This window comes from Lissotriton vulgaris, chromosome 3_1 (assembly GCF_964263255.1).
Source record: "Lissotriton vulgaris chromosome 3_1, aLisVul1.2, whole genome shotgun sequence".
NCBI lineage: Eukaryota > Metazoa > Chordata > Amphibia > Caudata > Salamandridae > Lissotriton > Lissotriton vulgaris.
Genome location: NC_141689.1, coordinates 1,024,142,630 through 1,024,161,318, shown reverse-complemented (window position 1 = coordinate 1,024,161,318; position 18,689 = coordinate 1,024,142,630). Strand labels below are relative to the sequence as shown.

The window sequence follows — 18,689 nt, the reverse complement described above, 5'->3', positions numbered from 1 at the left end:
CAGCGTTGCCTTACCATCCACCAGGTAGGTGTTCAATGGGCGTTGTGTGGTTGTTCCCACCCATGGTTTTTGTCGCATTTCCAGATTTACCAGAACTGGTAAACCTGGGAATGAGCCAAAAAGATGAGCCTCCCCAGGTGAGGCGTAACAAGGAGAAATATTTTCGTTTCTCCTTGTTACTTCCTCTTTATAAGTGTGCTGCATTTTTCAGCACACATAGAAATATGAATTTGCCTCTAGGATTGCTTTTGTACAGGAAGGTGCACCTTCCTGCACAAAAACAATCCTGCATGCAACACAGGCACCCCTGCACCATGCTGCAATGGTGCCCCCGTTGGTGCTAGGCACCAAAAATGGTGCCAGCGCAGGAGTAAAGGTAGGAATGTGGCGTGTGCTTTAAACCAGGGGTCTCCAAACCGGTCCTGGAGGGCCGGATCCATGCCAGATTTTTAAAATTACTACATGTATCTCAATGGGGATATCCCAAAAATCTGGCATAGATCCGGCCCTCCAGGACCGGTTTGGAGACCCCTGCTTTAAACTATAGCACATTCCTGCACTTTCCCTGTCATGCAGTGCAGCACAGAAAGGTGACAGCTGCGCTCCGCTGCACAGCATGACAAATCTAAGTAAAATGCCCCTAGATGTGTCCCTCGTAAAGCTGAGAAGGGGGCATAACAACACTTTCCACTGTATGTCGCAATCCTCCCAGCAACAGCGACAATTTTTAGAACACCCTTTGGTGACCCAGAGATTGCAGTCTTTGACACTGAACCTACTGCAATTGTTGGAATGGTGATACTGAGCATATCACTGCCTAAGGAAGATCTCAACATATTCCCATGTTGAAGTCCCAGAGTGCGAAATTCCCTTGTGCATTCAGTGTTACAGAAGGGTCATTGTCCCTCCATGTGCACAGCTAACTATTGCAGGGGACACCTGTCTTGTGTCCAGCACAGCCTTTTGTTGTAACGCTTTTCCTATCTCAATTCTGCAACCTACACATATAGATTTCAGTCTTATTGTAGCCAGTCCCGCGATATTGGGTGGCTTTAAACGAGATTCTTTCTGATACACCGGATTTGCAGAAACGAAAATAAAAGTTATAGAAACTAACCTAGACAGAGAGAGATAGATGCACAAATGTTAAAACAGAAGATGAAAATCATAATCAGATTCATTAACAGATGCCTCAAAATGGATAAAACCGGAATACATTTGAGGGAATAGTGAAAATGTATAGAAATCTGAAATACATTTAAAATCGAAATGAATTAAGAACGTTGGGAAAAGGTATAGGACTAGAAATGACACAACATCTCATCATAGAATGACACCAGAACAAGTGAAATTATCAAGGGATACATCTCCAGATAATGCGCATTTCCTTTCATTTGTTCATAATTTGCTGAGCCAAATTTAGCCACCATTAAGTACAAACTGTGCTGTAGTAAGAAGGTTAGTATCCGTGTGACTCCACTGGTGCTATTAAGAAGTGCATATTATAACTCAAGATTGAAGAAATAATAAACTCTAATTGTATCCCTAGAGAATAACTCCTAAAGGACAGTCTCAAAAAAGATTATAATGGCCCACATGCAGCTATCAATTTTGATAAATTAAGTTTTTACCTAAAATTGCACCGAACCAACAGTACAAAACAAGAACATTACCAGCGGCTCAAAAAAGAGCAGATAAATACTGTACCTGCTAACGCAATAAAAAGGCTTTTTTATCTCGTACTTTATTTTCTGTTCTGGACGAATTCTTCTGTAAAATGACATTTGTAGAAAACCACCATCTTTTGCGTGATGTACTCCCAGACCTTTGCCCTTTCTGCTTTGCTGACTTTAGAACTCGGTGCACTTTACCCCAGCTAAAATGCCTGTGCTCCGCCTTTAAACATGGTTGAATTTTCTCATTCCTAATTCGCACATTTAAAGCTTAAAAGTGCCTAGTATAAGGTGTAGAGAGAATACCCGGGACATGGAAGTTAAATGCCACTAGTGGACTGCATCACCCATTGTGCTATCCGCAAGAGTGGCAGGCCTACTATGTGCAGCCTGATGGATGTAGTGGAACCCTTTTTGAAGGGAAAATCCTTCCTTTCAATAATAATGCTACCTTTATATACTCCTTTCAACCCACAAGGGAGGGTGTATAGCATTTATAGACAGGACATGTAGCAATTTCAAGGTAAAATATCTTTACAGTGACTAACACCCAAAAGCTAAATTCACTGTAGGAAGGATCTGGTTGTCCCACAGAAAACAATTGGAATCAGTATTAAATACTAATTCTGCTAATTGGGGGCTGGAACAAATTAGAAATATGATTACACCACTCTTTTTAATATGTATAAAAGCTCAACCTAATAGTGGCATTGAATGTTTAATAAATATTAAAGAAAAGTGATTTTTTTTTAAATTACCTTTTCCCAGCATGAATCTCCTGTGGGCTATTCTGCATTAGGTTCCCAACAGTAGCCCAGTGGGCGATTAGCCCTGATAAGATGTGAAAACTGCTCCCAGAGCAACGACAAATGCTTGTGGGTTTGGATATGCTTTGTCTTCCCTTGGCAGGAAGACCAACTGAAGTGTACTTAGGAACTTAATTTGTTTCAAAGGACCCAACTGTGACAAGCTCACAGCTAAAAATGAGCTTCATAAACTTTCGAATGGGTGTGCACGACTCAAAGGACTTATAGCCACTGTGGAAAAAGGCCTTCAAATCAGAGTCCTGCCGACTATGCGGCTTCAAAAAAGAAACCTTAATCCACCTACTATGTGCCTGTCCAGCCATCCTAGACCAAAGGAGACAGTACTTGAAATCAATTTTTAATGATCTGAACATTCGCTCCAGCAGGCAAGCAGTGATACGCTAGTTAGAGGGCACGTCGAACAGCCTGGCATGCCGAGAAGTTAAATACATGAAATTAGTTAGCAGACTTATACGGCAATGTGACGGAGATCCTAAGTAAAAACGTGTCCAATGACATTATCACCCTTCCTAAGGGGTTTACACTCTGTTGAATCTGCTGTTCTGAGTTAAAAAAATGTAAAAAAAAGTCGCTAACGCAAAATCTTTTACCTCTGAATTTTATTGTTATGTACCTTTTTAAAAATAAGTTATGTGTATTTTTATACAGAACGATAACGCTATTGCCTATGTAATTCTTTTTATCTGTTCCAGGGGGGTATTGCAATGATTTTAATTAATCAAACAATAAAAACGAACTTGAACTTGAACTGTGACAAGCAAATTGTAGGTGCTACCTGGAAAATCCCTAGCTTTTGTCTTTCCAGTCCATCTGACAGGCAATAAACCCAGAAGAAGGAAATCTGCCCCAGAACTGGTTTGAAGTGACCTAAAGAAGGGTACTGCTCATTACCCTGACCACCCCCCTGGAAGAGCACACAGGCTCTACACAAGGGGAGAAGGGATTTCTCATCTTGGCTTTCGGGAGCGAAAGGGGATGTGGGATGGTTTGCAGTAGGGTAAACAGGAACTGCTGCATAAGGGGACATGGAAATCCCCGGGAACTTCCACCCCATTGGTTAGGGAGGGGGGGGAGTCACCCCACCACTGGCTAGTGTCAGGCTTAAATGTTGGATATCTAGGCACCCCCCTCAGTTGACTTTCTGGATCTGCCGAAGAACAGAAGAGGACTGGAACTGCTGTCTGTAAACCTGAGAGGAACCTGAAGGATTATCTCTGCTCTCTCTTGTGCGTTGGACAAAGAAGTGGATGCCAAGGGTAGCAGCCCTCCCTTGTGGATACAGGGCTACAAAGAACTGCATAACACCTGTGCCCTGAAGTTCTAGCTGACCAGTACCAACTGTACCTGAACAGGATTGTGCTGGTGGTCTCTGCTGGTGTGAATCTTGACCCCCAAGTGCTATTCTTGAGGTCCTGGGATCCTTTGCTGTGTCTGGGACTTAGAAAATATTTAGGCTTCCAGACCTCCTCAGCACCAAAGCAAACCACCCAAGTCTATCTGGCCAAGACACAACCTCACTGGGCTAAGAAATCAGAGCATCTTCACAGCAGCAAATCCTGTTCAGTAGACCATTGGTGAGAAGGTGTCCGGCCTCATGGAATTCAGTGTCTGATACAACTGTAGTCTTTCTGTGCTGAAGGATTCTGAGTGCCAAAAGGTGCCAAGATCCAAAGGTAAAAAATCTTGACCAGACAAAAGCACTAAAAGTGTCCAATCTGCAAGCGCACTTTCCTGTGTGTGAAATTTTAACTACCCCCACTCAGGAGTTTTGGCACCAAAACCAACAGCTTTAGAGGTCCTTTACCCAAATGTTATTGGACTACGCAAAGACTTCCTCAGATACAGTCTGTTGCCTTGCCCGATTGAATGACTTCCAGAAAAAAAGACTAAGGGCTTCATTTAGAAAGAATTTGCATAGGGCAGAAGCGCAAATCTTTTTGCTGCACTGTCCTCTGCCAATAAAGGGCAGAAATGCACGATATTTACAAGATTGGTGTGTTCTTGTCTTTTCTGCCTGTGTCTGTGCCATCGCACAATTTGGTGCCTAGCACCAATGCAAGCATCCTTGCACCATGGTGCCTGGGTGTCTGAGTTGTTGCTAGGATTGTTTTTTGGGGTGAACGGACACCTTCCTTCACAAAAACAACACTCCGTGGAGGTTTTTTCCTCTTTCTATATGTGCTGCAAAATGCAGCACATATAGAAAGAGGGAAAAACATGGAGAAATAAATATATTTCCCCTCACCTGGGTAGGTATACAGTTTTTACGCATTATCAGTTTTATTGGTCCTTGTAAATCTTGGAATTTGTCAAACCCCATGGGTGTTGCGTGGGAACACTTCAATGCCCATGGAACACCCTCCTGACACAATGTAAGGCTCCAATCAGAGGAGGACCTATGGACACCGGGGGCGGACCCTGAGCTTACTGTCCGGTGCAGGTAAGAGCGAGAGGGGGGTGGTGGTGGTTTACTGACATCCTGCTTACCTCCACCACACCAAAAAGAGGGCCGCCTGGGGCGGACGGCTCCCCAATCTACACCACTGGTTACACCATATCTACGAAAAAGTGATACCCTGGTGGATCAAGGGGATTGTAAATTAGTCCCAATGTAAAATCTCTGGCCAGGCCAAACCTGGTTAATGTATTGACTGGGGCTCCATTGCGTTTGGCCTCAAATCGTACCTAGGTTCTGGTCTACTGCTACAATTGACTACCATTGATGCTTTGCTATTTTTAATGCTGGTTTTACTTAAAAACTTTAAAAAATCATATTATTGTTTCCATTTTAGTTGTTTTGGTATCATTTTATTTATTACATTTTACTCAGTTTTACTGATTCCGTCTATGAAATGTATTGCTTGGTGTTTATACTTTATTACTGTTTTGGTACTGCATAAATACTTTACACGTTGCCCTAAAGTAAGCGTAGCTGCTATGTGCCATGGCTGCGGGGGAGTTGAGCTCAATGTAAATTGTGTTGTTTCCTTGAGGTGGGCAACCACCCACTCCAAATAATATTCCAATTTAATTCAAGATTGCTCTCAAACATCACATCAGTAACTGCATATTGTGCGTCATTAATCTATCAAAAGTAGTTTTATTCATATTAAACACATACCTGTTGAAGATAGTTGACAAATCTGCACATGAAGTCTCCAAACACCCAGCTTGGCAATGGGTATAAAGTGGCAGTGAAGGGCACACAGCAAACTAAGAAGATAATGTCTGTGGTGGCGAGGTTAGCTGTGAACGGAAGAGTGCAGCAGATTAGATAGGTGTAAACAAAATCCGGCACTAAATAGCAAGTCACTTAACACATAAGGCTTTGTAAGCTGTAAATGTACTGGGATGGGCTTGGAGGGGGCAGGTCCGGGGATGGGCTTGGGCCTTCAGCCCATTACACACACCATCCTTGAGTATGCTTCCTAGGGCTGAGGCAATGCTATGTGCTAAAAACCTCGTGAGGCTCCCACCTCCCCCCCCCCCCCCCCCCCCCCCCCCCCCCCCAAACATCCCTTGCTGCCAGTGATTAGGTTACAAACTCCTCCCCGTCACATGGACATCCACTGTGAGCTGCCTCAATTCAGGAGGAGAAACCCCATTCTACGCAGGAGTTCCCAGCTCACATTATCACCCACTGTGTAATATTAACTCTTCACCAGGAGACCATGTGAACAGGGCTGATATAGCGTGAAAGATGGTGACACTGCCTAAGGTGGCATGTCTGTACGCTATAAATGGCCAAACCAGTTTATAAGAATATTGGTACAAAGTTTGACATTAACTCGAGAACAAATGATAGAAAGAGCAACTCTGAGAGCCAAGCCATACAGCAAGTGCAGCCATGATGTTATTGTATCCTCAGTCAGGTTTAAAGAGGCACGCGACCAACAGTTTGGAAGAAATGAAGTGTGAGTGACTCTTAGTAAAGATAAAATACTTAAGGCCAAATGATTGTTTTACCAGACAGCCCACATTTAGCCATATGTAACATAACTCCCCCAAGGAGGGAAGGTTTTTCCCCGACATAATAATAGGCCACGTTCGAAAACAGAGAGTAAACTCTTCGAACTGTTACTTTGATGCTGATTTGCAGGACACCCTGGCAATATTTGTGCTGCACATTTGACTGTATGGCACCAGTATTTCATGGACTAAATATCATCTAACAAAAATGTTTTTTTCTATTTAATGTTTACAAAATTATTCCCTGGTGCAGTTTAGCCATCCTAGCACAAACGCAGGCCACCTTACACCATGGTGAAAGGGCCCTGTGTTGTTGGCAGGATTGCTTTGTGCAGAAGGGAAACCATTTCTGTACAAAAGCAATCCTAAGAGGCATTTTCCTCTTTTTGTGTGTGCTGCAGAATGCAGCACACATTGAAAGAAGAAAAACAAGATGAAATGAAGATATAACTCCTTGTTACGCCGCATCAAATAAGGCATAAGGATTTGGCGCTTCGCTAGGCGTACATGACTTTGCAAATCTTGGGCAGCGTCAAAATCCATTTGTGTTGCTTGAGAAAACCCAACGCAACACATATGGAATGCCTCCTGAACGTAGAGTAAGGCAAAAAGCTGCCTTGCCTTAATCCATATCTATGAAGCCATCCAAAGTCAGGCATAGTGGCTTAGCATGGACATGAATTTGCAATTTGCGCTGCTAGAGTGTCACAAAAAGTAACGCAGCAGCGCAAGGGGCTTGTGAATAAGTCCCAAAGGTTCTGTCAACAACAATGTTAAAGACTGCAGCCACCTTCTGTAGGTAAGTTTGAAATTTGACTGTGTTGGAAATACCCTTTGTGCAACTTAATAACTTTGCTCCTTTTTTTCCAATGTATGCCAGAGTCATGTCAACTAAGTTAAAACTTAATACCTTGAACATACTAAATTTAGCATTGATTGCAATTGACCAGCCCCATACCCTGGAGCTCCCAACTCTCAATCCTATGACATATACTCTTAACCACACTATCGCAACTGATGGCGCACCCACATAAAGGACTTAGCATATGTAGCCTTCAAAAATGCCAAACAACATATGCAAAGGATTCACCACAAACAGTCTCATACACAAACATACACACATACGTAAAAGTGGGCATCTAAGGCAACACATAAAAAACATAATGTTAGGAATGGGTTTCTAGTTGTCTGAGTCTGCAATCTGTACAAGCAGGAACCACCTCTCTAGTCAGGGTAAGCTAGATACATACTGAAAGATACGGTGCTTACCCTCTGATAGCTTTGTAGTCAGGCTTATCTAAAGAGGCAATCTGTACAGTATTTGTGCAACACACACACAACACAATGACAAAATGAAAACACAACAAAAAAACTCCACACAGGGTTTGAAAAATAGATTATATTTTTATGAGTAAAGCAAGATCAAAATGACAAAACTAAATAAGTAGGACCGGAGTTAGGAATTTTTAAAGATTAAATCAAAATCTTGTGCTTAGAGTCAAATAGTGCTTAGAGGTTAATTGAGGTCGCGCTAGACCAGGGTAAATCCAAAGTTCAGGCACGATGGAGGGTAGGCCGGCCACAGTACACACAGATCCTGCTGGAAAAGTACCATGAATGGAGCAAGAGTCAACATTGAAGACTCAATGCATCAGTTCTGATCCATGCAGGCGATGAGGGCTTCTCCGACGTACCACTCTACGATGCAGGCACTGTGTCGTCTTCGTGCCACCCTATCTATTGTCATTGAGCCGAGCAGTCCATTGAAGCAATGTCATTGATCAACTCCAGTGTAGTTGTTAAAGGGCAATGAGTCAGTTCCAATAGGTGCAAAGCCGTCACTGCGTTGATTTTGATTGTTCTGGACAACAAAAATAACCTTTCAAGAGCCCAGGACTTGATTGGCATCACTTGGCCCGGCGAGACTCACAGATGGCAGAGTCCAGGTGCTGTTGCAGAGTTAAAGGATGTCTTTGATATCCCCGAGACTTCAGAACAGGGCACAAGCCAGCAAGCCTTTGAAGTCACCCTGCATTCAAGTGAGATGGGGCCAGTCCTTGTCCTCAGCAGGGCAGAGATAAGCAGGCAGCAGGTAGCACAGCAAAGCAGAACATCGGTTGTTCCAGAGCAGCAGTCAAGCAGAGTGGCAATCCTTTCAGCACAGCAATCATTATTTCTACCAGAGTCCTTCACAGGTCCAGAAGGGTACTGTCTTTTTAGGATTGGCTACCCAATACTTATACCCAGTTGTGCCTTTGAAGTGGGGGGACTTCAAAAAAGGGTCTTTGAAGTACCCGCAGGTCGTTTCCTCCTAACTCTGACTCCAGACAATCAGTAGGGGGTAATCAGTCCTTTGTGTGGAAAACATCACACTGCCTATTCAGGTGTAAGTGTCAGCTCCCCCCTCTCTTCCTGCCCAGGAAAAGCTCTCAAAATACAAATGAATGCAGATGAGTACTCAGACACATCTAATCTTCCTGTGCTTGCGGCTGTCCAGAGGGAATGCATAAAGTGTAGCTGTCGCATTACTCAGATGTGTAGTAAAGAGTATTTATCACTACCATTCCAATTATATAAAACATGATGCAGCTACTCCTTTCTAATCAGGAATTACAGCAAAAAAGTGAATTAAGGATTTCTCAATGCTGACCTATAAGAAGAGTAGGCCTCACAGTAGTTAAAAACAAATGTGGGTGATTGTCACTACAAGGACATGCAAAACATAACGTTACATGCCCTACCTTTTCTTTTACAGGACCCTCCTCTATGGGCGACCTATAGCTTACCTTAGTGGTGGCTTTTGTGTAATAAAAGGGGAGTTTAAGGCTTGGAAAGTAGTTTTAAATGCCAAGTCAAAGTGGTGGAAAACTGCACACACAGGCTTGCAAAGGCAGGCCTGATTCAGATTTGAAAGGCTACTTTTCAAGCCACAAAATGGCAGCAAAGTTAATTAGCACTGAACTACCCAGACTTGTCACAGTGTATTACAGCATGTGTATTGTCCTCCTCAAATGACCAGCTGCCACATGGCCACAAATTAAGTACAATTTAAACAAAGTGATGAGAGGCAACACAAAATGGTATAACAATGAGTCAAAAGACAATATTCAGTTCTTCCCAGATTTTCTTAGTTGCACGTTGCAATTTCTTTTATTTCTTGTAACTAAGAAAATCTGGGAAGAACTCATTATTGTCTTGTTAGACCTGGTACCATTGTTGTGGGTCTCCCTTCCATTTTTTTGCAGTTGCCTCTTATGTTTTTGCTGGTTTTAGATGCTTTTGGGCACTGTGCCACTGCTATTCAGTGTCACAGAGCAAGTGCTCTCTATGGTAAATTGATGCATGGATTAGTGACTCCATGATTGGCTTGTTTGGTTTACTTGTCAAACCCTAGTACGGTGCACTGCGTGTGCCCAGGGCTTGTAAATCAAATGCTGCTGGTGGGCTTGCAGCACTGATTGTGCCACCCACGGGAGCAGCTTGTAAAGTGTATCTCAGGCCTGCCATTGCAGAGCCTGTGTGCAATCTGGTACCGCCATGTTGACTTGGCAAGTGCACCCAATTGCCAGTCCCTAAACCTTCCCTTTTCTACATATTGGACACCCCTAAGGCAGGCCCAAGGGCAGGGTGTATTGTAGGTAAAAGGTATGACATGCCCTGATCTGTGTGGCATGTCCTGATAGTGAATTACAGCCATTTTCGAATTTCACTATTGCAAGGCTAACTGTTCCCCATAGGCCAGAATGGGCAGTTTGATTATAACATCTTATAATCATAACTGACTGAGGGAACATGGTAGAAAAATGAGTTTAGTATGCCTGAATGTTAAAATACATTGTTTAGTGCAGTTGGTTTTCAACATTCCGGGTTTGAAAATACCACTTTTAAAAAGTAGGTATTTTCTTGCCTAACTATTAATGGAGCAACGTTTCATACGTAACAAAACTTGCTTGTATTCAGCCCTCTCGAAATAACATGTAACGTATTAACCAACATGTCCGTCTTCATTAATAACTGCATTTCACGACATTTCTAGTATCTAGGGGAAGCTTGCTTATGTGCTTTTACTAACAGTAACCCGAATGCATCAAAATGGCCGCCGAAAACTCAGGAACTCTACTGCGCATGCGTCTGCCACATCTACAAGGTGTGACGTATCTTTCGCTTTTGGTGTGAATTCTTGCAGCTGTGCACTAGTAATAAAGATGGCTGCTTCATGTCTCACACATTTATGCACATGCTCCTGCTTAAACTAAACTTTGTATGTTCTGCTTAACTATTAATGCTGTAGGTAAAATAAAGTAATGTGTCTAGAGTAGAAATAAGTGGTATACAGTGCATTCATGAGCGGTGGCTTTGAATTTGTGCCAAAGACTGTCTTGCTTGCAATGTTCCTGGGAAGATGTCAGTTTGACCCCACAAGAGGAAGACAACTTACAAAATTGTTTTGACAATGTGAATTTAATAAAATAATATTGCTGGGTGGAATAGAAGTGCATGGGAAAATAAAACTATTGGCGGGAACATTGATCAAATACATTGAATGAAAATTATTTCATACTGGTATGGTGTGATGACTTCTCCTCGCCTTTCTAACCAATCAAATGAAGGGAATACAGGAATTTGCAACACTGGGGGGTGGTACACTGCACTGAAAAATAGTATAACTAAGGTAGGCTTAGTCAGTTAGATTGTCCGACTTGTCACAGACCTGTCACTGACCCAATGTATGCTGAAGGAGAATGTAGAGCAGAGTGCTAGTCAAGCACTCTGTCAGAAGAATCAGGAGTTTACTGAGGGAGAAGATTCGATGACCCAGTCGGGGTCCGAGTGTTAGCCGCAGAGAGGGGTGTGACGCTGGCATTGCACTTAGCTGAGGATACCCGTCCTGACCTGACCCTGTCCTGTCCTGTTGGCACCTGACTAGTCAGGAGCCCTTCCTCTTGACCCAGCCCGTGGCCAGGGTTGGTCCTCACACCATTCTAGGTAAATATAATCTGTGTGGGTATGTCCTTGTACCGTTTCATTTTCTCACCCTTCCCAGGTACCAATGTCTAAAATTTTCTTTAAAGTCTTGCAGAATTGTTGCTTTAATAATTATTTTCATAATCGAAAAGTCTATAGTTTCACTATTGTGGCTGTTAACTCACAAAAAATTGCATAGGTAAAGTGTTTAAACTTTCCCTGAGTCTGTGGTTATTTCATGAAGGTAAATATTATAAATCTACCTATTATTTTAACTCTATTTTTCGATCGTTAGGACTTAAGAGTACAGGTGCGTCATCAGTACTTCTTTGGTAGCAGAGTAGTGGTTAGGGTTCAGTTAAGATAGGTAGTTAGTTGTGTATGGGTTTATATTGATTTATGTATTAACCAAAGCCAGTTTGTATTGTTATGTGTTGTCTGGAAGTCACCAGGGATATTGAATGGCGGGTGGTAAATGGAAGCCGCACTGCAGTGAGGTTACTGGCCTGATGAAGTAAGTGCGTAAAGTTAGGTAGAACATGAAGCACTGGTTAGGGATTATTTTCTTGTGTAAAAGTGAGAGTGATTGATAGCAAAAGAGTTCGCTGGTGAAACTTTGGTCTTATATCACCTAGAAAGGGTAAGTCTGTAGGAGTAACAGGTTCCTTTTTGCTTGCATGAAGGGCAAGCGGAAGAGGTTTTACTCATAGTGCGTGAAGGGTAAACGGAAGGGTTTTACTCGCTGTGAGAGAACTTATCTTTTCTTTGGATTTAGTCTATCAGGCAAAGTAGCGAATGTCTCTATGTTGTTAATTAATGAAATGTGCATTTAAATTTAAAAGAAAATTGAGTCGTTGAATTACCTTGTAAAGGAGGGAATCCGTTGCGGGTGTTGCACTGACGTCAATTGAGCCACGCTGGGATTGGTTGATACAGCTGTTGTGTAGTCGAGAGAAAATTGTAGAGGAGGGGTGAGTGCAGAGAGTGAAATCATGTCACAGAAAAGCCGCGTAAGCATTAGTTAGCTGGTTTTACAAAACCATTGCTGGTTGGTCACTGAAAATAAGAGAAGCGCTGGTTTTGGAAAAAAGCATTTATGTGAAGTAAATAATTGATTAAACTGCAATAAGTGAAAATCTTATTGTCAATACACAGAGGTAATTATATGTGGCATTTACATCCAGCAGTTACAGGAAACCTTCCAGATGGAAAATGTTTAGGGATTGCCCGAGAACGAAGTATTAGAGGAATACCGCATATCATGTATCGAGTAAAAAAAAAATCATTTTTGAAAAAAATAAAGAATTATTTCAAGAAAGATAAACCCATAAAAACGAGAGAAGGTATTATTAGTCCACCACCGAAAACACCTGCATCATACATGATGATAGAAAGGGGTTACCACACTTATGTTTGTTTAGAGAACTGGATAGAGTACACGAAAAATGACAGTATATTGGCATTTTCACAATATGGTACCTTTAATGGTAGAATTTTGCACAATTTGTGATGTCGCATGAATGAGTTCGACTCCGGCCAAGATTAACACAGTAAGAAGCTTTAGAAGAGTGGGAGACTGAGGCTTTCGAACGAGACAGACCTCGGTGTGAAAGTAACCTATGTAGATTTTACACTAGATTTCCTAAAGAGATGAGAGATAAGCAGATGAAACAGTGGAGACATTCTATGTTAGTGGAAGGATTATATCCTGTATTTACTACTGAAGAACCATCAGGGAGCAAATGTACAGAGAAGACGAAAAATCTAATGACTAGTAGTAGTGATTCAGAAGATGATTATCTTGAGGATTTATTAATGAAAAATCCACCACCTTATCAGGAAGAAACAAATAGAATAACTCCCAGTGATCTGTTTTTAAAACCACCTTTGGTTCCTCAGATTGTACCTGAGACTAGTATAGAAAAAGTGTTACAAGAAAAGGAAAGAGAAGCAATAAATAAACAGCGAAGTGAATTAATTCAGAAAATAACTCAATTGAATACAAGTCCTGAAGCACTAACAATACCAGTAAATATAGGTCCCGTTGTTCCCTTATATGGAGATAAACAAACAAGTCCTAAAACTCCTGTTCTGAATACACCCGTAGTACAACCCAGAAAAGAAAATATAATAATTGATGACCAAGCAAGTGAGTGCGAATCAGTAATTTCATTAGTGGATTTCCCTATAAGAGAACCAATAAGTGATTCATTTAGAAAAGTTACTCCTGGATGCTCAAAAGAGTTACAGATTGAAACGTCCACAGGAACGAAAAATGCAACTGTACTTACCCCCGAAGAAATAGAAAGATGGTCCTGAGACATAGAAAAGCCAAAATCTCAGCCAAAAGTATTAGACATCTTCAAATTAAGAGTGGAACTAGAAGAAATGATAGCTGGAAATGTAGGATTATAGAGACTAAATACCTTCAGTGAAGAGGAGTTTTTATTCATATGTAGAAGCATCACTCCAAATGCCAAAATATTTCATGAGAAATTCATGAATTTAGCTTCAGATATGGGAATTGGCATAGACTAATCTAAAGTATTGCAGAAACCTTACAGAGCTGAATTTTCTGACAAATAATTTAGAGAACATGAATGTGTCAGGAAGAAAATTGCAGATAAAGGAATTATTGTCATTGTTACAAAAATGGGGAGACAGACAGATGGAAGGCAAGATGGACAAATAAAAAGGAAGAAGCTCAGGCAAATCATACAACATTTGAATTCTTAATGAAAGAAACAGAAAAGGATAGACAACATACTAATAACAGGCCTACACACACATCTAACAGAACACACTGACATTGCACCTAGATTACTCTCAGACCACTCATGCATCAGCCTACAGCTGAGCGGGTGCCACAACAAAGACATTCCCTGTAGGTAGAGGTTTAATAGCGACGTCCTGTCAGAACAAGAAAACAAAAACAAAATAGAGGAGGCCTTAAAGGAGTACCTTACACATAACGACACACAAGGCACTGATCGAAAGATTTTATGGGATGCACTTAATGCGACAGTCAGAGGCACAATAATAGGAATCAAGGCCAAAATCAACAAAAACCCTAACCAACAACTGACCCAACTCAAACAGGACATCAAAAGACTGGAGATTGTCCACACCAGAGTCACACAAAACACAAGCACCCTAACAGAGCTCACTAAGAAAAAATATGCGTACAACAAAATATTGAGTGAGAGGCGGGCTGTGGGTAAACAAGTATAAGGCCATTAATCTCTCCGAGGCTAATAGAGTAGGGAAGCTCCGAGCCTCCTACCTAAAACACAAACAAAGACAATTCACCATCTCTTCAATCACCGACTCACACAACAACACGCACAAAAGACATGAAGAAATCCTAAGAAGGTTTCAAGAGTTCTATTAAGATATCTACAAAAAAGATCAGGCCTTAGACCAGGAAGGATGTGTAAAATATCTAGACACACTAGACCTCCCAAAAAATAAACAAAATGTGCCACAAATGAATAAAAATAAAAGAACATTTGAAGAAAATCAAAGCACAGTGCCAGCTAAGAGATTTAGAAAAGGTGATGCTTGGCCTAGATTTGTCAAAAGATTGAAATATCGCCTCAAGACAATAAATTAAGAACCAGACCAAGTAGACAAAGTAACAAGTCAATTTGGACCATCAACAGAGAAACCCAGAAGAAGAAGTCCACGCTTGGAAAAAACGAATAATACATGTAAAAGTCCCGAATGGACCGATGTGAAACTGGAGGACTTTTAAAATCTGTAAATCAGTGATGAAGGTGATGAAGAAATGATTACTTATCCAATTGACAAAGAAGTGAAATCAACTTGAAATTAGGTCCACAGTTGTGTTCTGTGTAAAAGGTACAAAGAGGGGCTGAGCCTCTTTTGTAAAAAAAAAATGGCTGATAATAGAGTTACTGGAAACTCGAAAAGAATTGTATAAAGACAGGTTGTAGTATATGCACATGTAGTATATTGATAGTACTCACAGTATGGCTAGGACTGACAATAGCAATACCTTACTTGATGGCTGATAACAAACGGACACATGGAAAGGTAGACAATTCAAAACAAGACAGAGTAGAATTAGGAGCACCAGATGAAATAGAATTACAGCATAGCAACTTTAGAAACAAGACAGATTTAAATGTCTTTGCTAACTTGTTAGTTCATTATATAGAAACAATGGAAATTAGTGATTGCTGCGTCTGTATGAAATTATCGACATCAGTAGCAGAAGGAGTTACATATCACTTACCACTGACCTATGGTATTTCATGTAGTATTTTAACTAGCTTGTTTTATAGAACTGGAAAATTACAGTATTCTTATTCTAACATAGATGTGTTTTTTTCTGAAATTCCTATACGTAGAAACATGAACCCTGTCCTTAGCAGTAAAGACTCACAGTTTATGGGAGAATTTTTCTTAGCAATGAAAACAATAGATATAGCTGAAGCACACAACGAAAATTTAACATGCAAGTTATATGAACAAGAAAAGGTGTTTTTGAATTTAGTAGAGAAGAGGAGACAGGATTTCCATAGAAAGGCCAATGAACCGAAACCCAAGATATCCAAGTAGGCTGAAAGGGAGTATCTATTTTTAACTGGCAAGACTCATGCTGCTATGTCCCTGGATTTTAAAAAGAAGGGGGAAATCTGTCTCCTTAGGTTGAAAACAGAGTATAACAATGTATTCATCGGTTCCAGTGAATGTGAACACAATTTCCTGATAATTGGGGGTTGGGGACTGAAAGGGGAGCTGATCGAGTATTACCTGGAATTTATTATATTTGTGGGAACAAAGCTTGCTTTAGCTGCCTGATCATTGGTATGGGAGTTGCCTTTTCGGAATAGTATTCCATAAGGTACACCATGTAAAAAGAATCACTGGAAGCAATGAAGACAATAATAAACAAGATATAAAAGAGCTACTTTTTCAGAAAACGTAGGTGACATATTTAGTGCATTAATACCCTCAGTGGGAGTAATTCTGAATACTCAAAGAATTTGTAAATTGTCTACAGTGGTGGATCGCTTATCGACTGACACTGCTGGAGGATTCTTACTGATCAATACTAAATTAGTTGCGATAAGATCAATGGTTTTACAAAATCGACTTGCTCTTCATATATTGTTTGCAAAAGAGGGCGAAGTCTGTAGAATGTTGAAGGTGCAAGATTGTTGCACTTACATACCTGATAAAAGTATTGAAATTGGAAGGGATGTCAGAAATATTTCTCATTTGGAAAAAGAATTGAAACCACTGGAGGTTGATAGTGCATGAAAGAGACTAACTGATTGTCTCTCATCTGTAGGTAGTTGGTTTTCTAACGTAGGAAAAAGTACTGAAGGTAGAATACTGATGCCAATAATAGGAATATCCCTATTGATATTAGTGATAATGATTTGTCCCAAATGTTGCAGAAACAGAAAGTGGTATGCAGTAAATGAGAAAAGAAATAAGAGAAAATTTGATTAAATTCAGCTTGAAGAAATGAAAGGGGATATTTTCAAAAGCATGAGGGGTTTTCAAAAGAATAGGGAAAGAAGAAACTCCAAAACAATATAAGAAATTGAATTGGGAGAGTGCTGAAGTTGGCATCTGGTTCCGTAATTTGGGATGCATAGAATACCATCAAAGAGGGGATTGATGGAGCAAGTTTTCATATGTAACAAAACTTTCTTGTATTCAGCCCTGCTGAAATAACATGTAACGCATTAACCAACATGTCTGTCTTGATTAATAACTGCATTTCACGGAATTTCTAGTATCTAGGGGAAGCTTGCTTATGTGCTTTTACCAACAGTAACCAGAATGCATTAAAATGGCTGCCGAAAAAACGGGAACTCTTCTGTGCATGTGTCTGCCACATCTATGTGATGTGACACACCTTTCGCTTTTGGTGGGAATTCTTGCGGCTGTGCACTAGCAATAATTATGGCTGCTTCATATCTCACACATTTATGCACATGCTCCTGCTTAAACTAAACTTTGTATGTTCTGCTTAACTATTAATGCTATAGTTAAAATAAAGTAATGGGGTTATAGTAGAAATAAGTGGTATACAGTGCATTCATTTATTTTTGCATTATAATGTGTCTCTCTTTGACTTTATTATTAGCTCGTATTTTGGCCTGAAAGTGATTGAATCGCCATATTGAATTTCCTTTGCCCAAGTGCGGTGAGCACTGAGAAACCTCGAGCGGTGGCATTGAATTTGAGCCAAAGACTGTCTTGCCTGCAATGTTCCTGGGAAGCTGTCCGTTTGACCCCACAAGAGGAAGACAACTTACAAAATTGTTTTAACATTGTATAATAAATTAAATAATATTGTTGGGTGGAACAAAAGTGCATGGGAAAATAACATTATGGGCGGGAACATTAATCAAATACATTGAATGAAAATGATTTCATACTGGTATGGTATGATGACCTCTCCTCGCCTTCCTAACCAATCAAATGAAGGGAATACACAAATTTGCAACACTGTGGGGGTGGTACATTGCCCTGGAAAATAGTATAACTAAGGAAGGCTTAGACAGTTAGATTGTCCGACTTGTCACAGACCTGTCACTGACCCAATGTATGCTGAAGGATAATCTAGAGTAGAGCGCTAGTCGAGCACTCTGTCAGAAGAATCGGGAGTTTACTTAGGGAGAAGGTTCGATGACCCAGTCGGGGTCCGAGTGTTAGGCGCAGAGAGGGGTGTAATGGTTGCGTTGCACTTAACTGAGGATACCTGTCCTGACCTGTACCTGTCCTGTCCTGCTGGCACCTGATTAGTCAGGAGCCCTTTCTCTTGACCCAGCCCATGGCCAGGGTTGGTCCTCGCACCGTGCTAGGTAAATATAATCTGTGTGGGTATGTCCTTGTACCGTTTCCCTTTCTCACCCTTCCCAGGTACCAATGTCGACAATTATCTTTAAAGTCTTGCATAATTATTGCTTTAATAATTATTTTCATAATCGAAAAGTCTATAGTTTCACTATTGTGGCTGTTAACTCACAAAATATAGCATAGATAATGTGTTTAAACTTTCCCTGAGTCTGTGGTAATTTCATGAAGGTAAATATTATAAATCTACCTATTATTCTAACTCATTTTTTTCGATCTTTAGGATTTAGAGTACAGGTGACAAGGATTTGGTAAGTCATGGTGTACAGGTATAAGTCCTGAAAGTGAATAAAATCTGATAGGAAGGAAGTTAAGCAGGATTACTGTTTTAAGGTGTGAATGTTGATGGGCCCAG

The 18,689-nt window shown here is 40.8% G+C and overlaps 1 protein-coding gene across 1 annotated transcript in view; it reads right to left on the bottom strand.

Annotated features, from left to right (window-relative positions):
• LOC147727327 (G protein-coupled receptor 54-like) overlaps positions 1–18,689 on the bottom strand; it is a 912,640-nt gene that overhangs the window by 336,156 nt on the left and 557,795 nt on the right. The window contains exon 2 of the mRNA XM_086963094.1: positions 5,622–5,746. Within this exon, the coding sequence (XP_086819220.1) occupies positions 5,622–5,746 (125 nt within the window). The remainder of the gene's footprint in view (positions 1–5,621; positions 5,747–18,689) is intronic.